At 42.6% G+C, this 24,964-nt stretch overlaps 1 protein-coding gene across 1 annotated transcript; it reads left to right on the forward strand.

The window, feature by feature from the left end:
• The first annotated feature begins 17,343 nt into the window (after positions 1 to 17,343).
• LOC133139195 (alpha-1,3-galactosyltransferase 2-like) lies at positions 17,344 to 23,602 on the forward strand. The gene is made up of 6 exons (XM_061258584.1): positions 17,344 to 17,429; positions 17,540 to 17,577; positions 19,695 to 19,760; positions 21,004 to 21,093; positions 21,490 to 21,627; positions 22,652 to 23,602. Exons 1-6 carry the CDS (start codon positions 17,403 to 17,405, stop codon positions 23,331 to 23,333), a joined length of 1,041 nt encoding a protein of 346 aa, XP_061114568.1. The 5' UTR covers positions 17,344 to 17,402; the 3' UTR covers positions 23,334 to 23,602.
• Positions 23,603 to 24,964: the final 1,362 nt, after the last annotated feature.

Here is a 24,964-nt window from a genome sequence, read left to right on the forward strand (position 1 = left end):
AGATGCCTCTTTGAAGGAGAAAACAAGTGGGAACATTTTGAAAACATATTAAAATATAGAACAGCAAAGTACACATAAGCGGTAAGTATTCCAGATAAGTATTCACAACGCTACGTAGGCTGGATTGACCTGGATTGACGTCCTTGTCTGCCGGTCGAGATGAGTAATGTTCTTGGTCATCATGACTGCGTGCTTTTCACTAAATAAATAAAGCCCGCTTCATATTGTAGGGTCAGTGAATAGAAATAGAATGTTGAAAGCATGTTTGTTCCATCTCATTTTTATTCTGTCTCCCCCTAGTGTCGCATCGTCTATATTCTCTCACGCAAGCGTCGCCCAGAATTTAAACGTGCCACTTATTATATGCGCATGTATCGGATACGTCAGAAGTGAAATAAAGTGGCATATACGTAGCATACAAATATAGTTGTGCTAAATGTCGTTTACACTTGTAAATAAAACCTGTGGCCAAGATTTAGCATCGCAACGGTGAGGAACTGTCAGCAAAGGAAATAATGCAGGAATCAGTTATCACCGTCAGTCAATCCTGTGTGGCATGTTCAGGCAATTTAAATATGGTGAACGTTTTAGCTGAAGGGGTTCTGTGTAAGTATTGCCAAAGATTTTCACAACAACGGGGGCTTATTGCAAATCGCCAGGGCCCAGTAGGGCATTTCAAAAAACTGTTAATCTCGAGATTAAAATCTCATTAAGATCTCTTCAGATCAGAATTAACCAGATTTTGAAATAGTGTTTTTGCTATCCGAGATAGAATTGATGTTCTAGGTTCTGTCTCCGTTTTTCAAATAATTTTCAGATAGAATCATTCTGATCGAGATAGCACAAGATCCGGTTTACAGAATCCAGACAAGCATTATTTGGATACAGCGCGCCACCATCTGTTGGTCAAAATAATGCAACGTTTCATTATGACAAGCAGGCATGAGTTCGTATATTACATATTCACCTATTTGAATCATCAATACAAAAGACAGTCTAATTTCAGAATTCAATGTAATAAATGCATTTTATTGCAGGTAAATGTGGATTCTGGTATAGCATGTTCTGAGGAACTGTGAAAATCTTGTTTTTGCAGCAATTTTAGAACAGATTATACTTTCAAATAAAATACCCCAAGGCATTTACACATTTGTAAGGCTTGCAGTTTTCTTCAGACAACTTTTTTTGTGGGGTTCTTCTGGAAAATACTTTATTGGCCATTTAGAATCGATACCGTTTTATAGAAGGATTTGTGTTCATAATAATGTGCAAGGATTGGATCCAATTTATGCATCCCACATGAACCTTGAATCCATCCCGAGTCCACCCTTTCAGTGGGATCAAGACGAGCATGATTTTCCATATCAAAACTATCCTAATCTCCTCCTTCAAATTTTTAAACACCCCAAAACAATATTTGATCTCGATTCTAGGTAGGATTTAATCCCAATTTTTATTGTCAGGATCACATATTCAAGTTTTGAAATACCCAGTTTTGGAATTTAATGCCATCTGATTATTGAAATCAAATCCAAAAATGTTTTTGAATACTGGCCCACGCGGGGTATTTCACAAAAAGGGTTACCTGGGTACAGGTAAAACCCTGAACATGGCTTTTGACTCCAGTCCCGTGGTCCAGATTTGGGAGGGCTCAAGGTTTTACTCAGTTATTCAGGCCAATTCTGCTTCATGAGACAGGGCCCCAGTTGTATGAAACCACACATTTAGATACATGGACTGCACCCCGAACCACTCTGCTGTACACTACGCTGGAACTGCCGCACTGTCCGCCCTCAGCGTCCTCGCTGTTCCTCCAATGGGGAGTGAGCTTGTGCTGGCTCCGGTCCTGGTCCGCCCGTTGCTTTTCCGCCGCGTGGAGGACTCAGTTTCCTCTGCCCTCGTCAGGGTGAGTGTAGTCCCACTGCGTCTTTCCTCCACCAAGTCGTGCGGTCTTTGCCACGGCACCAGTCCGGCGCCACACCGCGCAGCTCCACCGGAATCGCCCAGCGCTGGTCACACTTGCGCACAGTATCGCCCGTGTAGCGTCCCCGATTTCCCGGGGCGGTCAGTCAGCTAACCACCGCCAATGCGGGAGACAGTCTAAACAAAACAAAAAAAAGAAACCAAAACAGGGAAAAGGAAAGAAAAAGAAAGCCAAACACAACGAACTGCAATATAATCGACCAGTTAAAATTCCGTTCGCGGAATCCAACATTCAACCCCGGCATCTCTCTCGCGTCTGCCCCTTACCTGCTTCTTTTAAACCTGACTCCATTAGTCAAACAGGAAACAGCTGCGTCACGCCCCCAAACCCGACAGCGTGGATCCATTTGCACACCGAGCCCCACCCAACTAAAATCCAGCCCAGCCACCAGGGTCCTGACATATACATGCCAAGGTTCCATCCCTACACCCTGTAGTTCAACCCAGTATATTTCCCAATATATTTCTTCTGTCAAACAATGCAGGCATGTGCCACTGAAGCCGGGAGACACATTTCCTGTCCGATTCTTGTCATTCAGAGCGATGGTAATATTGTTAGACTTGACAATTTTGGATCCAGGTTTTTACAAACTTCACCGTACACACTGCACCTTATAGCATAGGAAAGGTTAGCAAATTTGGTGAAGAGGCGTTTCACACGGTTGCAACATGAAGAAGCAGGAAGACGCATTAGCGTTAAATCATCAGCTTTCAAAGAATCTTTTCAAGTCATAATTAACTCTTTTTTTTCTTTTTTCTTTTTTTAACGTAGTATAAAGGAAGGACATTTAAACAAATGTGGTAATTCCATAAACTTCTGTATGGTGCCAACATCATGTCACGAAACACCTAACTGGTTGGTAATGTTATATGACATTAAAGCTACAAAGTAGTATAATAATTGTTATTTTTTCAACTTAAGGTTGTTGCTGAACTACTTTTGATTTATGTGCCTCTTTGGAGCAAGTTCTCCACTCCTTATGTATCCTAACTGTCTTTCAAAATATTCTCACAGTTCAATAGGACAGGGCACTTATGACTCACGGTTCAGCAGCCACTGGGAAAGAGGCACAATTTATTCTTTTTAAGGAGTTTTGTAACTATATGCATTGTACATATCTGGATACATATATCCTAGGTTACATTGTACTACATTATATTTTTCTCCCACAATCCCTCCCTTTGTCATATGAATGATAACATTTTCAAAGAGAGAAAAAAAAACAAAAAAAAAACATTTGTCTGCTTTGCTCATCCGCTCTTGGCTCCTGCGTCGTCGTAGGGTGTGTGGGGCAGTTGCTGGAACACCTCTCGTGATTGTCTTACACATTCTCATCCACATCTCAGAGACTTTTAACCAACCCCTCTAACACTTTGACTTAAAAAAAACAAAAACATTCCAGTGTTTTAAGGAAACAAGAAATAATACAATTCAGTGCAAAAATGTCATACTTAAGTGTCGTCTTCAGCGTTGTGTTAGTGGAAATTAGTACAGATACTGATACATAGAATAGCATAAGATAAACCTACTGATACATAAGATAAACATACACTAACTAGGGAAAATATTCTATATAATTCCCCGCTTTGCAGCTTCTAAGCCGCACACACAGCAAGCTTATCCAACAGTAATGTGCCTGTTTCGTGCCTCACTACATCGTTAGCCACCTCATTTCAGACAGGTGCACATCCGCAGTGTCGCTAACAACAAAACAAAATAAAAATAACAAAACAACACAACCCGGGGTGATCTTTTGGGGCTAGGGCATCATCTTACTCTTACACTACTGTTGGATGCAACCAATAGTCCCAAAAGCCACTCCTTTGATCCTGAACCAAAAGTGTCAAAAACCTCTTGAATTCACTTTTGTATTCTCTTTACTGATGGATGAGGAAAAAAGGCACCCTGGTCCGCACAGACTAAACAGTGTTTATGCTTTGTATTCTTCCCCGTCCCGGCTCCACACATCCAGTTGTTCCCCTCTCACTGGATTCAGCTCCCAGGCATCAGCCAACTGGAGCCCCTCGTTTGTACAGCCTGTAGTGACTGGCGTGTATCCAGGAAGTGCGCTCAGCTAACCGTGGTTCGCATCACCTCTTCCTCTGGAAGTCCTTCACCACCACCCAGTCTCCTGGTTTCAGCTGGTGTCCAGGTTCACCCAGTCTCCTGGTCTCAGCTGGTGTCCAGGTTCACCCAGTCTCCTGGTCTCAGCTGGTGTCCAGGTTCACCCAGTCTCCTGGTTTCAGCTGGTGTCCAGGTTCACCCAGTCTCCTGGTCTCAGCTGGTGTCCAGGTTCACCCAGTCTCCTGGTCTCAGCTGGTGTCCAGGTTCATCTCGTGTGGCTGGTTGTGCTGCTTTTACCTGCTTTGAGACAAATCGCAGCCTTATTCAATTCCACACAATAGTGTACCATTTGATCATCCGCTAGGGCAAGATCTGTCCCAGTGTTCGGGGGACCCACAGAGGTTCTCATGGGTCTTCCCGTGATGATCTCGTGGGGCGACAATCCTGTCGTCTTACTTACCGCTGACCTTATGGACAACATGACTATGGGCAGAGCTGTTATCCAATCTAGCCCTGTCTCCGCCATTGTTTTTGTCAACTTGTTTTCGACCTCTCCATTTGCTCTTTCCACTGCTCCTGCACTGGCCGGGTGATAAGCGCAGTGGAACCGCATGTCAATGGAGAAAAGTTCGGTCAATGCTTTCATCAAATTGTTGTAGAAATGTGAATCTCGATCCGAGGACATTCGTTTCGGTAATTCCCCACCTGGGAATGATTTCCCTAATAAGTGCTTTTGCCACCGTTGTTGCATCTGCATGTCTGCAAGGAAACACTTCAATCCATTTTGAAAACATATCAATGATCACAAAACAATACTTTTGGCCTCTGCAAGGGGTTAGTTCAATGAAATCCATCATTAAGTACTCAAACGGCTCTTGTGCTGGTGGTTGAGCGCCTGGTTCCGTTTTTACTGCTACTCCGGCGTTGTGTGTTGCACACACGATGCATCTGGAACAAAAATTTTGTGAGTGACTTTTGAATGCACATGCGCTGAGGTCCCAATATTGTTCCATTTCTGCCACCATCCCTCCTTTTGACACATGGGTCTTTCCATGTGTCAATTTCAGGTAGTATGGAACCAAACATTGGGGTAGAAAAGGTTTACCTGAGGCTTTCCCCACCAACAGACCATCGACCTTTGACCCTTTGTTTTTCCATTTTGCCTTCTCTGTGGCGGTAGCCATTTCCTGACTCTCTTGTATTGTAAGCTGTGGGTCTTTTTGTTCATTCAACATTTGGAGGGTCGTTTTCACAGGGGCATGTGCTGCTGCCTTAGCAGCCGCATCAGCTGCTGAATTTCCTCTAGCCACGGGTGTGTTGTCCCCAGTGTGTGCGGTGCATTTGGAAACAGATCTGGGCAGCATGATGGCATCTAGAAGATTTCTGACCAGGGGTCCATTCTGAATGGGTTTTCCCGCACTGGTGAGAAATCCAAATTGTATCAAAATCATGTATCACTCCAAATGCATATCAGCTGTCTGTGTAAATTGTTACAACTTTACCTTTTGCCAAATGACACGCTCGGGTAAGGGCGAACAATTCTGCAGCTTGGGCAGAAAGGTGACCTGGTAGACTCTTGTACTGTATGTTCGGTTACTATTGCATATGCAATCCTGTGCAATCATGTGCAATCCACATGATTTTTACCGGTTGTGGGATCCTTTGAGGCGGATCCGTCTATGAAAAATTCAATATCCGTATATGGTATGGGTTCTGTTTTTAGGTCTGGTCTGGGGGTGAGGATTTCCTCAAAAACGGCAACACAGTCATGTGGTTCTCCGTCTGCTTCTGTGGGAAGAAGAGTAGCGGGATTTAAAACAGTGCATCGTTTCACAACAACATTAGGTAGGGTTGTTAATACATGTTGATAGTGGAGCATGCGCGAAGCTGAAAGGTGAGCGGTTTTTTGTTTCAGCAGTATTTCTGCCACAGCATGCGGAACAAGGACAGTGAGCTGTCGATAAGCCACTAAAGCACAGGCGGCTTCTACAGCCACAGCAGCCGCTGCAACTGCTCGCATGCAGGTGGGAAGTCCCCGGATTACTGAGTCCAGTCTCGTTGAGTAATACCCGACAGGTCATTGTTTACCTCCATGCTCAAAGAGCAGGACAGCGGACATATATCCGCCCTTCTCTTGTACCATCAGAGTAGTCTTTGTCCATATTTGGTGTTCCTAATGTAGGGGCTAGTTGTAATTGCCCTTTTAGATCTAAAAATGCGGCTTCTGCCGCCTCAGTCCATTCTAAGGGGTCATGTGACCCTAACTTTTTACCATGTATTATATCCTGCGAAAGTTGTGTTCTTTGCGCATAATCCATGATCCAGTATCTGCAGTATCCTGTCATGCCTAAAAAAGACATCATCTGAGTTTTAGTCTGTGGTTTGGGTACTTTGAGAATCGCTTCGATTCTCTCTAAGCCCAACGAACGGCCGTCTTTAGAAATGTCATGACCTAGACATCGCACTGTTTCTTGTACCAATTGTAATTTTATTCACAGTTTCTGCTAGGAATGTGAGAAGCACCACAGTGTCTACAGTGCAATCTTGTTTTGTTTCTGAACAGACCAATAAATCATCAACATGTTGCACCAATTTGCTTCATTGGGGAAAAGTGAATCCTTCCCAACATTCACTTAGTGCGGCAGAGTAAACAGCAGAGCTTTCAATGTAGCCCTGTGGCATTCGAGTCCACGTATATTGTTTCCCTTGAAATGTAAATGCAAACCATGGTTGCGATTCCTGAGCTACAGGAATACTGAAAAATGCTGGATCGATCACAGTAAACCAGCATGCTTCACCCGGGATCTGGGACATAATAGTAGCGGGGTTAGGCACCACAGGGGCTCTAGGAATTATGGCCGAATTTACTGCCCTCAAATCTTGTACAAATCGCCAAGTTCCATCAGGCTTTCGTACTGGCAGTATGGGCGTAGAACATGGGGAACCTGTACATGGCACAATAATTCCTCCTTTTAATAGTTCTTCAAACACTGGCGTAATACCCTCCTCGGCCTCTGGTCGAAGAGGATATTGCCGTTTGCATGGCCTGTAAGATGACTTTGGGGAGACTTCCAGCGGTTTGGCACCTGCCAATAATCCCGCTGATGCTGTAGAGTTGTTCTGGGACCTGTGCCAGGAGTGTTTACCTTTTACCTAACAGTAGGCAGCAGCTCAGTGAAAATAGAACAGAACGGCCCCCCGCATTCACGGTATGTATGCGTCTTCCAGACATTGCTGGCTGCGCCCCTTTCCATGCATTCTTACTTATTACCGACCCCAGAATCGACCATAAAGGTCATGTCTTTCCCATTTACTTTTAATGTCCAATATGGTAAATCTCCTGGTTTGCATTTTATCAGCATTAATATGGACTCACCCGTCTGCCGCATGCCCCATCCACCTTTCCCCCCACCCATTCAATCATGTTCGTCGAACTGATCAGGATGATTCACTGTGCCCCGGCCCCGTGGGGCGCGTTGCCATTCTTGCCCACCTCTTTCGCCCAGTCTTTGGTCTCCTCCGCCCTGTCCTTTGTATTTCCTGGGACAGTCTCGTGCCCAATGTCCTTCTTCTCCGCAGACATAACAAGGGCCGTTTCTGTCACCGCTTCTTCCAGCCCCTCTTCCTCTCTCCCTTCCATGTCCTCTGCCTCTTCCTCTCCCCCTTCCACGTCCTCTGCCTCTTCCTCTCCCCCTTCCACGTCCTCTGCCTCTTCCTCTCCCCCTTCCACGTCCTCTGCCTCTTCCTCTAGCTGGCTGCTGACTCTTCAGCTGTTTGAGTTGGAGGTCAGTTACTTGTACCATTTGCATCTGCTGTTTTTCTTTGTTGTCTTTTCTTTATTCCTTTCTCCTTCTGGAATGTCTTTTAATCCATAGTGGCGTTCCCATGCCTCTGCGGTGTGTGAGGCACAGACAGGGGCTCTGTCTGCTGCAGTTCCCGTGGCAGGGAACTGACAGTGTGGTATTGCACACGGGTAGTTTTTCCGTGGCTGATACTGTAATCCCGATCTGGTGTGGTCCGTGGGGGATTCGGTGTCTGGTTGGTCCCACAGGGTGATCCTGGGGCTGGTGGAGGGTGTCATCGTTGGTGGCTGAGGGGTCCCTCTTCCAGGAGTCTGTAGGCGTGGTGGCGATGGCAGAGTCGGGGCTGGAGCAGGCGGTGTCGTCGGGGTGTTGGGGACCGGGGCTGGCTGGTGCGGTGGAGGTGCGTGGGGAGGTGGACGGGGCACCGGGCAGTCCAGGTCCGTGTCAACCTCGGAATGTTTTAACACGGTTAGTGAGGAATATAAACAGGGTGTGCTTTTCCCACTCGCCCCAGCTGAGTTTCCCCCTTTTTTTCCATTATTTCTTTGTTGTCTCGCCTGCCTTTCACGTGCCTCTCGTTCCCATAACTCAAATCCCCTTAATTCCTTTTTTTTTTTACAAAAATGTATTTTCTAAGTACAACTTTCCATATTCTTTCTAACATCCTCTAACCTCTGTGTTGGAAATGTGCCATTTAAAGGAAACCCATGTTCTTGCCAAATTTTTAAACCTTCCACGGCTGGTGGTCCGTGTTGGTTCCACATTATTCCTAGGGGTCCTGTAAATTGATTACAGCCCACATTTAGCTCCTTCCCGCAACTATTCCCCATTTTAACAATTACAGAAAGGTACCAACCTGAAATGAGTCTTTAAGGCCTTACGAGATCTCCGGTCCCGGACCGGTGCATTCGCCAACGCATAGGCATGCCCTACACCCGGTGTAGTGTCGAGGACCCGGCCCTAGGCCCCCCGATGAGAGATTGACGGGGGATGGGTTAGAAAGGAATGCATTGTTAACCCCTCGCACACGCCATCGAGGTGGTAGTAAGAACGCCCGTAAGAAGAAAAATATGTGGTTCACAGATAATGAGCAGCCATACTTGTCAGTAGAGGAGTCTGAAGTCGGGGGACTTAGATTTAGGGTTTTAAGGACCAAGGTTAAAGTTCTGACTGAGAATACCCCAACCCTACAGGGGAGGGGCACAATGCCTGGCTAAAGAAAAAAATAAGGAAAACGGAAGGGATGTCAATACCGAAAGAATATTAAGAGGCTTCAAGGGCCTTCCTGATTATAGCACAAATAATTTATCGAATGGATTCAAAGGACTGACTATAGAAGAGTTGGTGGATGATTTACACTCAGCTATTGGCTGGATGTCCTTTGTAGATCCCTTAAGGCGCCGCGGAGAGGGGCACCTGAAGAGTGTGTTGAGATGGTGGAGGGCACTAACTTCTGGCTTGTATGAAGTCAAAGTTTGGAGAGAGTCCAAGGAGAGATTATGACAGGGAGACAAATACCAGTGATGAATAGGTTCATTAAAAAATTACATAAGAGCTAGTGTTTTTCCACTCGTATATTAAGATGGTGGAAATTGCCAAACCGGAGGGGCACATGAGATAAAATATTGGGGAAATTTATTTTGAGGTATGAGAAAATGACAATTGGAAAAACAGAAATAATTAATATGATCATTAAAAAACAAGTTACATAAGAGATAAATGTCTTCCCGCTTGAAATATTGGGGACATTTCTTATCAAAAAGGTAAACTTTTGTATGCAAAAAAGATATATAAGGAATAAGCTTTTAGACCTTAGGATGGGATCTTAGAATTTTGCCTCACAAGATATCTACGAGCTGTTGAAGAGAGAGCAACGCAAGACAGCTGTAGTCAAGCCGGAGTGGCGCACTCCCTCTGCGCGCCACTCCGGGATCTGGAAATGGAGAACAGAGTGATGTACGCGGTGCTGACTTAGCCCAAGAGTTGTGGCAGCGGGACTGATGTCGAAGAGGTGTTCATGCGCATCCCTCATCATACAGAAAAGCTGGTGAAAGAGTTAAAGGGCTTTTACGACATGCTTGGAGCCGTGAACTGCACCTGGAGGCCAACAGACGGGACGCGGGGTTCCTCCACGCTACAGAACACCTTCCTGCTGGACCCACGCAAGAACCTGAAGCCTCCCCCCCTAACCTCAGTGTCAGTGAGGAGAGGCATATGCTGCGGCTGCACTGCAAAACCCCCGACGTGTTCGAAGACATACCAGTGCACATCCCATACAACAGGCAGGAGAAGTACGAAGTGCAAAGTCACGTCTTTCGAAAGTCTGGGTCCTGATCCTGCCCCAGATTCCCAAACCAATGCAGCTGTTCAAAGAGCTCATCAACAGCAAGGAGGAGGGATCAAATCCCGCAGAAAACGAGATGGCTATATTTAGGACATGGGTGGTAATTATAATCTATATTACTTGTAGAAGTAGGAAAAGTAATACATAGAACTAATACATTATAAGTTTCCTTTTATTTTTATGTCTTTTATTTTTTAGTAAGATACTATATACGATATAAATAAGTAGTAGACTTTAGGGGTGTTCGTACCCATTGTATTAATGGAAGTTCAGTAGCTTTTATCTCCGTGAAGGGGGAGCCATAAGATAAGGTAAAGGCCAAAGAGGATGATGGATATTTGAGGGGTGTACCTTGATTTTTAAACATCATAGGTGGAAAGGTAACTTAGAAAGAGCTAAAGGGGTATATGTAACTTGCATGTGATCAGCAAACTGCAAAAGATGATATGTACACTGTAATCTGTATAACTCTATTCTTTTGATTGATTATAATAAAGTATATCTTACTATAATCATATGTGATAAAGATTCTTTAGAGGAATACATTGAATACAGGACATCGAATACCAGATTTGCATCACACCCTTCACTTCGAGACTGGGCTGGAAGTTCAGTAGAACTTACCAGGGCTCCAGGACGTTCGGAGTACTTGAGTTCGTCCCCGAGACACCTCCTCGTGGGGTACTGCTCGTGGGAACGTGAGGTCTGAGCTCGGCAAGGGGTCCGTGGCTCACGACAATAGTCTGCCCAATTCTCGTTCTCGTTGCTGTGGGGTTGCCGCTCAGTCTTTCTCCTTCCTCAGTATTCGGATCTCGTATCGCTTTCTCCCCCCCGAAGGCGGTCTTCGTTTTAGGGAACCGGATCTCGGGTCGCTCCCTCTCAGACAGCAGTTAGAGATCCTGCCAATCCCTTTCCAGTCCCGGACTGTTGAGACTCAGACCCTTCTGAAACAGAAATGAGTTAGAGATCCTGCCGACTACGCCAAGTTACTGTGGGGGAAATTCCAAGGAGGGACGTCTTGCAAGCAACCTTTTCCGTTTAAAAGAACCCAGTTCTTTCACAGCAAGGAGAGTTTCAATAATAATAATACAAACTTTATTAACCCTAAAACAAAGCACGGAGAATGCCTCACACCAATGTGAGAAAACACTCTAGATTTTAGCAGTCTATTCTTATACCATTACACATCCGAAGTTTATCACATGAATACATTATGGTGAAAGCCAATCATCATACAGTGTTTCAGTACTTTTCCACCACACGTTGTACTCCTGGGCCCACCTCTGCTCCTTAAGTCATATAACATTTGTTTTGAAATTAACGCACTGCTACAGTAACTACAAAGGTTACATTTATCATCCGTGGTTCCTCCTAGGCTGGTTAAGGAGGATCCAACCTTGGATGCGCTTCCTCCTCATTCTTTTCTATCATAACAAGCACCTGAGAGCACCCAACAATGGGAGAGTGTTCTGCCTTATCTCCTGAAGCCGCGGCCGAGCACTCACCCCTCCCTTACATTTTTGCTGGTTATCTGTCACAAGCACAATTTATTCTTTTTAAGCAGTTTTCTAACTATATGCATTGTACATATCTGGATACATATATCCTAGGTTACATTGTACTACATTATATTTCTCTCCCACAAGGGTGTGCGAAAAATCGGCAAGAAACACACCACACAGCGGGGAAAACAAAGCCACACAATATACTCGTGGTACAATTTCAAGACTCGATAAGGATAACCAAAATCAAATGTAAATACTGACATATCTTTCATGTTGCACCTGGTTTATCGAAGCTTATCTCATCGTTCAAAAGTCACAATTGGTATCGTCACACCTACATACTGCATTTGACAGGATCATGATCACCAACTGGAGTGACCCCACAACAATTATGAATTCAGCAGAATACTCAGCATCTCACCAATAAATCCAGCACCTTCTTGTTTCCACAAACTCTCCCTTTTGTCTGAAAACAAGTTTACATTTTTTTCAGAGGACTATAACACAATAAAATACTGAAAGATTATTTGATGTGACTGACACCTTGACAAAAACAAACATCCTTATTAAGTCCAAAGTACATTGTGTGGTTTTGTTTTCCCCGCTGTGTGGTGTGTTTCTTGCCGATTTTTCGCACACCCTCTCCTGATCTCTTTCCCAGTGGCTGCTGAACTGTGAGTCATATGTGCCCTGTCCTATTGAACTGTGAGAATATTTTGAAAGACAGTTAGGATGCATAAGGAGTGGAGAACTTGCTCCAAAGAGGCACATAAATCAAAAGTAGTTCAGAAGCAACAACCTTACGTTGAAAAAAATAACATTTACGATACTACTTTGTAGCTTGAATGTCATATAACATTACCAACCAGTTAGGTGTTTTGTGACATGATGTTGGCACCATACAGAAGTTTATGGAATTACCACATTTGTTTAAAAGTCCTTCCTTTGTACTACGTTAAAAAAAAAAAGAATTAAAAAAAAGTTAATTATGACTTGAAAAAATTATTTGAAAGCTGATGATTTAACGCTAATGCGTCTTCCTGCTTCTTCACTGTTGCAACCGTGTGAAACGCCTCTTCACCAAATTTGCTAACCTTTCCTATGCTATAAGGTGCAGTGTGTACGGTGAAGTTTGTAAAAACCCGGATCCAAAATTGTCAAGTCTAACAATATTACCATCGCTCTGAATGACTAGAATCGGACAGGAAATGTGTCCCCCGGCTTCAGTGGCACATGCCTGCATTGTTTGACAGAAGAAATATATTGCGAAATATACTGGGTCGAACTCCAGGGTGTAGGGATGGAACCTTGGCATGTATACATGTCAAAATAGCTTTTAAAAAAATAAATACAAAATAAATATAAGCTGCCTGGCTATTTTCTGGACTCAGTATCCTAATGCCGACTACAACATACCCTGCCTCGTCACTGTCTCTCTCCCTTTATGGAGTAAGTGGGGAAACCGTACATCTATGTTATGAATAAATTGTCGTGAGCTACGGACCCCTTGCCGAGCTCAGACCTCACATTCCCACGAGCAGTACCCCACGAGGAGGTGTCTCGGGGACGAACTCTCTTTTCCTTTAAGTATTTCGAACGTCCTGGAGCCCTGGTGAGTTCTACTGAAATCATATACCAGATTTGCATCACACCCCTTCACTTCGAGACTGGGCTGGAAGTTCAGTAGAACTTACCAGAACTCTCTTTTCCTTTAAGTACTTCGAACGTCCTGGAACCCTGGTAAGTTCTACTGAACTTCCAGCCCAGTCTCGAAGTGAAGGGGTGTGATGCAAATCTGGTATATGATTTCCTGTATTCACTGTATTCCTCTAAAAGAACCTTTTTCACATATGATTATAGTCAGATATACTTTATTATAATCAAAAGAATAGAGTTATACAGCTGACAGGTTAAATATCATCTTTCAGTTTGCTAATCACATACAAGGTTCATATAACCCCTTTTGCTCTTTCTAATTCACCTTTCCACCAGATGTTAAATTCAAGGTACACCCCTCAAATATCCATCCTCTTTGGCCTTTACCTTATCCTATAGCTCCCCCTTCTGGAAGTTAAAAGAAACCATTCCTAGAATATTATGTGCATCCCCACTCTAAAACTTCTCTACATTTTTTCTACCTTATATAGTATCTTACTGAAAAAGAAAAGACATAAAAATGAACGGAAACTTATAACTTCTATGTGCTACTTTTCCTACTTCTACAAGTGATATAGATTATAATTACCACTCAAGCTTGATTATAGTTGTTCTGCATTGCTCTTTCTTCAACAGCCCGTAGATATCTTCCATCCATCCATTATCTGAACCCGCTTATCCTGATCAGGATCGCAGGGGGCTGGAGCCTATCCCAGCATACATTGGGCGAAAGGCAGGAATACACCCTGGACAGGTCGCCAGTCTATCGCAGGGCACACACACCATTCACTCACACACTCATACCTACGGGCAATTTAGACTCTCCAATCAGCCTAACGTGCATGTCTTTGGACTGTGGGAGGAAACCGGAGTACCCGGAAGAAACCCACGCAGACACGGGGAGAACATGCAAACTCCGCACAGAGAGGCCCCGGCCGACGGGGATTCGAACCCAGGACCTCCTTGCTGTGAGGCGGCAGTGCTACCCACTGCACCATCCGTGCCGCCCCGTAGATATCTTGTGAAGCGAAATTCTAAGAGGCTACTCTAACGTCTAAAAGCTCACTCCTTATATATCCTTAAACTTGTATAAAAGTGTACCTTTTTTGATAAGAAATGTCCCCAGTATGCCGAGTGGGAAGACACTTATCTCTTATGCGACTTTTTTTAATGAGCATATTCATCACTTTTATCTGCCTCACTTGTCATAATCTCTCCTTGGACTCTCTCCAAACTTTGATGTCATATACCCCTCCAATAGGGAGTTTCCACCATCTCAATACATTCTTCAGGTGCACTTTCTTGTGGCGCCTTAAGAAATCTACAAAGGACATCCAATTAATAGCCGAGTGTAATTCATCACCCAACTCCTCTACAGTCAGTCCTTTGAATCTATCCAATAAATTACCAGATTATCATTTCACCATCATCTATATTGTTTTCCTCATCTTTTTGCTTTAACCAGGCATTATGCTCCTCCCCTGTAGGGTTGGGGTATTCCCCGACTGCTCGCTCAGCATGTTGAATCTCCTCCAAGGTCATACTGGAACTCATTCTATGCATGGCCTCAGTCAGACCTTTAGCCTTGCTCCTTAGTACCCTAAATCTAAGTCCCCCGACTTCAGACTCCTCTGCTGACAATTAGGGCTGCTCATTAGCTCTGAACCGCATATTTTTCCTCTTACGGGCGTTCTTACTACCACCTCAACGGCGTGTGCGAGGGGTTAACAATGCATTCCTGCCTAACCCATCTTCTGTCAATCTCTCATCAGGGGGGCCTAGGGCCGGGTCCTCGACAATACTTATGCCCTTCTTATATTTTAAGTCATTTTAAGAGAGAATACCAGTTTTGGATTTCTCATTAAAAACATTGTTTATGTTTGTTATGTTTACATTGTTTATGTATTAAAACAAAACCTTGTCTATTTAAATCCTTTCACTCCGTCTGAATATTAATATTTGATTTGTTATTTTTTATACACATTTAAGCCTTAATTATTGTTGTTGTATGACCACATTTTATTTTACTGGTGTTGTCCTGTATCAAGTACTGTACTACATTTTAATTTCTTAGCACGAAATATTCTGTAAATATTCAATATATTAACTGTTAACCAATTTTCTATATTAAATGATTATATAGGTCTAGCGATTAAAATATTTTTTCCTTTAACTTGCATTGTTGTATCATAAAGATTAATTAAGACAGAACCGAGTTTGTGTAAAAGCCAAGCGAAAAATAAAATGACAAAAAATCTTTTTTCTTGTTTAATAAATGCAAACTGATATAAATGTCTCATTTTATTTATTCACAGAAATCTGGATTAAAATGTGTATTCATGTGACATACAGCTTTGTCTATTGTGGGTCAAAGATATAGGCTAATATTGAGGAAATCATAAAATCCAGAAGGATAATCCAGCCACACTCGCCACAAAATATGCTTGTTGAAGTTCCGTCAGGAGGCCCTTTGTGTGTCTACGTAAATGTGTGGTTTCGTACAACTGGGGCCCTGTCTCATGAAGCAGAATTGGCCTGAATAACTGAGTAAAACCTTGAGCCCTCCCAAATCTGGAACACGGGACTGAAGTCAAAAGACATGTTCCGGGTTTTACCTGTACTCAGGTAACCCTTTTTGTGAAATATTCCGCGTGGGCCAGTATTCAAAAACATTTTTGGATTTGATTTCAATAATCAGATGGGATGAAATTCCAAAACTGGGTATTTCAAAACTTGAATATGTGATCCTGACAATAAAAATTGGGATATTAAATCCTACCTAGAATCTAGATCAAATATTGTTTTGGGGTGTTTGAAGGAGGAGATTAGGATAGTTTTGATATGGAAAATCATGCTCGTCTTGATCCCACTGAAAGGGTGGACTCAGGATGGATTCAAGGTTGATGTGGGATGCATGAATTGGATCCAATCCTTGCACATTATTATGAACACAAATCCTTCTATAAAACAGTATTGATTCTAAATGGCCAATAAAGTATTTTCCAGAAGAACCCCACAAAAATAAAAGTTGTCGGAAGAAAACTGCAAGCCTTACAAATGTGTAAATGCCTTGGGATATTTTATTTGAAAGTATATTGTTCTCTGTTCTAAAATAATTGCTGCAAAAACAAGATTTTCACAGTTCCTCAGAACATGCTATACCAGCATCCACATGGACCTGCAATAAAATGTATTTATTACATTGAATTCTGAAATTAGACTGACTTTTTTGCCTTTGTCTTTTGTATTGATGATTCAAATAGGTGAATATGAGTAATATACAAACTCCTGTCTTAATGAAACGTTGCATTATTTTGACCAACAGATGGTGGCGCGCTGTATCCAAATAATGCTTGTCTGGATTCTGTAAATCGGATCTTGTGCTATCTCGATCAGAATGATTCTATCTGAAAATTATTTGAAAAACGGAGACAGAACCTAGAACATCAATTTTATCTGGGATAGCAAAAACACTATTTCAAAATCTGGTTAATTCTGATCTGAAGAGATCTTAATGAGATTTTAATCTAGAGATTAACAGTTTTGAAAAACCCTACTGGGCCCTGGTGATGCAATAAGCTCCCGTTGTTGTGGAACAATCTTCGGCAATACTTTACACAGAATCCCTTCAGATGAAACGTTCACCATATTTAAATTGCCTGAACATGCCACACAGGATTGACTGACGGTGATAACTGATTCCTGCATTATTTCCTACCGCTTATGTGTACTTTGTTTGCTGTTCTATATTTTTTCGTTTTGAAAATCTTCCCATTTGTTTTCTGCTCTAAAGTTGCAATACATACGTATGTATGTATACGTATAGCTACGTATTTAGGACTCCGAGCGAGCCTATATAGAATTATTAGGTCATTTCCGCCTTAAGATGTGGCAGAATTGTGTTTTTTCCCCCGTGTTTGCTAAACAGATAGATATTTCGAAACCTGAATCAGTAGTCTCTGGGGGAACTACGTATCTCTTTTTTCACAGGATCTCTGGGCCAGCCCAGAAAGTTCCAGACTCAAGGAGTCAGAGATTGAAAACACATGTCTACTACAACTTGTGGATTTGTGGTAATGACTGTTGTAGGATGTTTTATTTATATCAGTTCGCGTGATATTTTACCTTCTGTTTCCAAAATTATCCTGTATCTGATTAAGTATTTCAGTTTTTATCTTCGCAGCCTCAAATGAACTTCATCTCGAAGGTCGGTACAAGGAGGTGAGTGAAACGTCTTCAACAGACGACCTTGGTAGAATTTCTCTAAGGCGACTGTACATGATTCTGCGATCACATCCAGTTTTCAGTGGTCACACATTGTCTACTTGGAGCGAGGGAACAACAAAAAAAAGTTTTTATGGTTTCTGGTGAATCGCATTTGTGTAAATATGATCGTACAATCAGATTAAGATTGCATTTTTCTATAAACACGACGTGACCCTGCGGTATGTGAATCAGATTCAAAATATACTTAATGGAATTGTCCAACTTTCACAAATAATTGCTTCTTTTTTTGTTCAATCTATAAACACAATTTTCTTCCCAGCTATTATAAAGTGTAGTATGTATGTATTTGGACAGTGGTGCAATGTCTGTTGTTCTGACTTTCACCTTTAATTTGATGGTATATGCATCCATATTGGGTGAATTACTTTTCCATGCCTGCACCAAAGAAGCGAATACACTCGACTAATAAGAAACGGCCGATAAGCCAACTGTTCAATTACTTTGGTCCGCTAAAATGGAGGGACTATGGATAAAAATTGATGTGATTCCCTCACGGATCACCCAATATGGATGTAAATATCCTCAAATTACACGTGACAGTGGTCTCTTTAACCTCATATTCACCGTTTCATTTTGAATCCAACCTGCTGGAGTACAGAGGCAATAGGATAGCAATTGTACCACTGTCCAAATACTGCTCTGTATAAGGAATAACAGGGACATTTTATATTTAAATAATGTTGGTGAACCAGCTTTTTAGAATTTCTGAATTCTTATGGATGTTTAATACCCCAGTTAACCTGGAGGAATTTGCTATAGTTACAGATGCTATTCCCACTGGGGTTGTGATGCTCTTTAGGGATGTAGCCTCAAATAGCCCAGATTGCTTGGATATGCTTTTGTGCACAATTTAAATGAAATTCTCAGCATACAAGCTTTATTTCAGAATGATGTAGTAGGCACTGAATACGTACATATTGAATTATTGGGGAATTATGTAAGTATGGGGGCAACATGGCTCAGGCAGTAAGAGCAGTCGTCTGGCAGTCGGAGGGTTGCCGGTTCGATCCCCTGCCTGGGCTGTGTCGAAGTGTCCTTGAGCAAGACACCTAACCCCCAAATGCTCCTGACGAGCTGGTCGGCGCCTTGCATGGCAGCCAATCGCCGTCGCTGTGTGAGTGTGTGTATGAAAAGCATCAATTGTACAGCGCTTTGGATAAAGGTGCTATATGAATGACAACCATTTGCCATTTATGTAAGATTCACCAATCTCATCTGGGGAAAAATATTTGGAATTTGCCCTCTAAATATGATTAACAAGTAAAATTCAAAATAATACCCGAATTGTATTGCTGCAATTAAAAAAATTATAATTCTGGAAACCATATTTCCTTTATTTTGGAACTGCTCATACCATTCTCGGTGTGTTAGGTCAAATTTTTTTACTTTTAAATCATACAGACTGTGATTTTACACTTTAATTTGAAGATATCATATTTATACATCTAAATTTAGCCAAAGCAAACCACTGTTCAGAAAGAAACCAAGCGGCAGCCGACATCTAAATATTTTTCTCATCATTTTCAAATCAATAATGACGTAGTTCTATGCTGTAAATACCTTCTCAGACACCGTAGGAGCAAACCGTACTACATCAGTCAGTTTGTCTAGGTTTGCAACAGGATGCTCAACGCACCACCGTTTCTGTTGAAATAAATGTTTATTTCTTTATTTCTGTTGCACTTTTCTTTTTTCCTCTTTTGGATTTGGTTGAAGTTGAAAAATATAATTTTGTTTCTGAACGTTTTGTTGTTTTAAAAACCTGATTTGATATTCTGATTTGACAGGAATGCACATTTTTACCTGCTGGTTGTAGATTTGCAGTTATTTATTAAATTCATGCATACTTTTAATTGTTTTGCACGGGCAACATTGTTGCTTTTCATATGACACTGATTTCACAAGCAAAATGATTCTTTTTACACATTTAATCCATAACACACACATATGACACAATAACACAGCACAAGCAATATTGGCTACTATTGTGAATGTACGTTATGCAATATAATGCCTCACAATCCTTTGATTAAATCTTTCTTCTTTTTCAGACTGAAAAACTGTTTGGGACTCGGCATATTGTTTACTCTTCTGTTACTGTTCATGGTGTTTGTGAGGTAGGAATGTCTCCTTCACCATGCAAGAATAAACAGGAACATCCATCCATCCATCCATTATCTGAACCCGCTTATCCTGATCAGGGTCGCAGGGGGGCTGGAGCCTATCCCAGCATACATTGGGCGAAAGGCAGGAATACACCCTGGACAGGTCGCCAGTCCATCGCAGGGCGCGCACACCATTCACTCACACCTACGGGCAATTTAGACTCTCCAATCAGCCTAATCTGCATGTCTTTGGACTGTGGGAGGAAACCGGAGTACCCGGAGGAAACCCACGCAGACACGGGGAGAACATGCAAACTCCGCACAGAGAGGCCCCGGCCGACGGGGATTCGAACCCAGGACCTCCTTGCTGTGAGGCGGCAGTGCTACCCACTGCACCATCCGTGCCACCCTTAAACAGAAACAGCCTGAGCTAAAGAATCAAAATGTCACATTACAGAATAGAGTGACAATGTGCACACTTTCACTAATTTATTTAATTGTAAATTTTTCAGTGTACTGTATCCCATTTTATTTATTTATTTTTGTTGCTGTTTCGTTCTGTTGCTGTAATGTGATTCTCGAAACATCTCTCACAAAATCAGTGGACAGCATTGCATATCTCGGGTCATTCTGAGATGGCGCATACATTTTATTATTTCATTGAATCTCTTAGGTTAGCATATTGCAGCTACATACACCAGTACTGCTGGACATTACCACGTAGCAGCAGTTGTACACTCGTGTAAAGCAGTTTGCACTTTGTTTTTGAAAGGCAATTTATTTTTGTATGAGGAATACTTTATTTTTTGTTCTTAAAGACAAGGTAAAATCAAAATTCACTTTTTCCTGAATTTGGTCCATTTTTCATAACCATATGAACGCATCTGAAAGTATATGTTTAAAAATTACGATAAAATTGTATTGCTTCTGTATTTTCACTGTCGTATACGTCATAATCGTGGAAGCTAGTGCTCGGCAAACTGTTTCAGCTTATCTTTCAAGGTGCATCTCCTACAGAGCCTTGCAGACCTGCCTCTTAAGTGTGTCTTCCTGTTTGTTCCTCTGAAACAATACTGATTTCCTATCCTTTACCAGGCAACCTTTTAGTTGTGTCTTAAAGGGGAACGAACTTACATGTAACTAATTACAAACATAAAATGTTGGAGGAAAAAGTCATCAGGGAAAACTATAAGATGTGCCTTATATTTTGAAGTTTGAAATTTGATGAAGCAAACGTATCTGTTGTAATATTCAGGTTTTCTGAAAGCCCTCTGAGGAAATATCAGCTTCCTCCTGCTGCAAAGCCAGAACCTGGAGACCATGTAGACACCTCCCTGGATCTCAGGTGAGTCACATGAACAGTACTGTGTGTGTGTTCAGCCGTTATTTGTTGAACGTAATGATGCTTGTTATTTATTAACCGGTGATCCTGAGCAGTTCCTTTATAGTGAACAGGTAAGGTGGTATTCTTTGCTTTATTCAGACAGGTAGAAAACATCGGTGCCATCATCTGGATCATTCAGTTTCTTTAGTGCGGAAACGGAAAGACCCAGCGTACCAAATACGCTGCCAATTTCAACAAAACATAGGGTCACCTTGGAGTGAGGTGTGGGCAATGTTATCTTCATATATATAACCTTGTGACCACACAGACAAGCTCAGTGCTGAAATATTATCCAGGTTACAGAATGATGCCATGTCAATATTACCCTCCCCCCCCCCATTTTGTCCCTCTTCTCAGCTCCCGAACCGATGTGACGACATCGACGGACTGGGGAGCTCCCATTTTGTGGGACGGGATGTTTGATCCTGACACCTACGACAAGTATCACCAAAAAATGGGCACCTCTGTGGCACTGACTGTGTTCGCCGTCGGGAGGTGAGTGCTGTTTGTGACACGTTCGGGCCTCTCCTGTCTGCTGTCCGCAAGTCCACCCGTTGAGCTGAATCTAGTGTCTTCCCCTGACGGAGCCCATGATATCACACCATTCAGAGCAGAACACAAGCTTGTTTGCACCTTCTTAAATCTATAGCGGAGGTGGTGGCAGTGAACGTTGATAAATACAAGTTCTTGGCGGACATTTTAAATTATTGCTGATTTGTTGAACACAATGCAGCACAGCTTGCTTTAATTCATCCTATGCACCAAATTCAGTGGGAATTGAATGATTAACACAGGTGTTTGCTGCAATTAATTGAATTATTTTACTGGCTTGATCCTGAATCAAAATAAGAAAAATCAACTGATGGAGGACTGAAATACGTGAGGGATCAATGAGATTATTGAACAAAAGTTGTTGGAAAGAGTTTGATAATATAAATAATTTGCTGTTTAGCTGACGCTTTCATCCAAAGTGACGTACAGTTGATTAGACTAAGCAGGGGACAAGTCAGGGTTCATGGCTACACTGCTTGACCTTAGAAGTACAAGCTTCTATCTGTATTCTGAGTGGTTTTGAGATATGGAGCTTCAAATATTCCAAAGCGAATGGGCTACAAGCAGATGCCTATTAAATCGAGCATTTTTTCATACCTTTAAAAAGCTATTTTGTGTAAAACCTCAGACATATATGCCCTATAAACAACATATTTATGAATAAAAATTTGTGTCAAAAATGTCAGTTGGTCAGGTTGGTAATTCTAAGGTCTTGACTGGGTATTGAACCACCAACCATCCCAGTCCTAGTTATGTACCGGCGCCTAATAGGCTGCTCATAATATTAATATTTGATAATGTTGGGGGGAGAGGGATGGGGTTGTCTTATGGGCCCAGGTTGCAGTTTTAATAGATGGGTTTTTCAGTGTGTCAGAAGATGGCGGGTAACTATTCTAAGAGAAATTAGGAACTTCCGACACTGCATACATAACACTCTACTGTGTATTTCTGTGTGCCTTTTTAACAGATATCTGGAAGCGTACCTGATGGATCTGCTGTCCTCAGCGGAACTCCACTTCATGGAGGGTTTACCGGTGACGTACTACGTGTTCACCGACGCCCCAGAGAACGTGCCGGGGCTCCAGCTGAAGACTGGCCGGGCCCTGGAGATCATCAAGATCAAGAGGCACGAGCGCTGGGAGGACATCTCCATGATGCGCATGGAGACCCTCGCAGACGCCGTCCAGACACGCATCCGTCACGGCCACCGGTACGTCTTCTGCCTGGACGTGGACATGGTCTTTGCCGGTCGCTTCGGCTCGGAGGCACTCGGGGAGTCGGTTGCCCTGCAGCACTCCTCCTTCTACAACACCCCCAAGGTAAGGTACACCTACGACCGCAACCCCAACTCCACGGCCTGCATGGAGACTGGGGACCTGTACTACCACGCGGCCGTGTTCGGGGGCACGTGGGAGTCCGTGGCGAACCTGACCGAGAGCTGTCACCGGGACATAATGACGGACAAGAGGAAGGGGGTGGAGGCTCTGTGGCACGACGAGAGCCACCTCAACAAGTACTTCTGGCTCAACAAGCCCAGCAGAGTGCTCTCGCCAGAGTACGGCTGGAACCCCCTCAACGGGCCCAGCCGAGAGATACACGTCAAGCGGCTGCTCTGGGCTGAGAAACACTACAGCAGACTCAGAACCTAGAGGTACCATGGACCAAAAATAAAACAAAAATAATATATATCACAAAACAATTGCAAAACAGTGATGGCCTTCAATCGAGTATTGAAACTCTACAGGGCTCTGTTAATTACATTTTCGAGGAAATCAAAAGCATGAGAGACAAGATTGCTCATACAAACACGAGAGTGAGCAGCTCGGAAGAAAAGACGCGTTCTTGATCTTCCACGCTATAAACGGTGCTGGAACTTGCGATTGTCTGCCATTTCCGAAGTGAAGGGGGAGGACATTAGAGAGAAGGTAATACAGAATCTGCCAAACGATAGCGCCTTACTGTAAAAGAAAACTCCCAGATGTAATCGATAGCGTCCACCGTGTTAGAAAGCCACGACAAGATGGCAAACGTAGAGGAGTCATCGTACAATTTACAATGAGACACTTTCGCGATAGCGTCTGGAGGGCAGCCAAAAACAACGAGTTCCTTGAGGAAGAAAAGCTGCATTTCAAAGAGGATCTCTCACCAGAAGATCGAATGAAGCGCAGTCAGTTATGGCCACAAGTGGAGCGTGCACGCAAAGAGGGCAAGCTCGCCTTCTTTGTAGGAGCTAAGGCCTATCATGAGAAAAAGGAAATTTTCCTCCCAAAAGAGTGAAAACACTAAAAATGTGGCTCCTAATTACTTTGTAGTGGGTCGCAGTGAACTATTATATATTGTTTTCTCTTTTTATTATTTTTTTTATAGACCCAACTATTTAATGGCAGTTAATGGCATAAAATAACTGTCTTGTTTTTGTATGCACCTTGGTAAAATTACTTGAATTTCAGCTGGTTCTGTTACTGAATAATATTTCAATTGTTGCTCTCTGAGGAGAGAGTTCTGTTGCACTAGGAGAGTACTGTTTGTTAACTCTCAGGGTAATAAGCTTAATTGTTAGTCTATTTTATTTCAACTCGTTATTTCTTCTTTCACCTTTGTAGCGTTCAATGCTCGGGGACTCAGAGACAAAACAAGGCGGAAGGCTATTTTACTTTATGCAAAAAGCGTTCATGCTAGCTTCTGTTTGATTCAAGAAACACATTCTGGTCCAGATGACTGCAATTTCCGGAGATCTCAATGGGGACAGGATTTATGGTTTTCACATGGGACAAACTGTTCAGCGGGGATTCTGACACTCAATCATAATTTCACCGGGAAGATAATTTCTTCTACCACAGACCCAAATGGACATTTTATTATTTTGGTTGTCTCTTTAAATGATGAAGTATTCTTAATTGTAAATCTGTATGGATATAATAATAGGAAAGAAAATGCTGTATTCTTTGAATCCTTAAGCACTAAAATTGATTGTTTGAGAAATAGATTTCCAGGTATAAGAATAATAATGGGAGGGGATTTTAATCTTGCTCTGGATGGTAGATTGGACAGATGGCCAGTAAGGGATGATACAGAATCTAATACATTTATTTCCAATTTTCTGAATAGATTTGATTTACTAGAAATGATGATTTACAGATGGTTTGACTTCCGAGTTTTATAAGCAATTCTCTAAGAAACTGTCTCCTTTCCTACATAGAGTTTACACGGAGAGTATTAATAATGGAAGTCTCCCCCCACTATGACTCAGGGCTTGATTAACCTTATTCCCAAAACCTCA

The sequence above is a fragment of the Conger conger genome, chromosome 10 (genome assembly GCF_963514075.1).
Source record: "Conger conger chromosome 10, fConCon1.1, whole genome shotgun sequence".
NCBI lineage: Eukaryota > Metazoa > Chordata > Actinopteri > Anguilliformes > Congridae > Conger > Conger conger.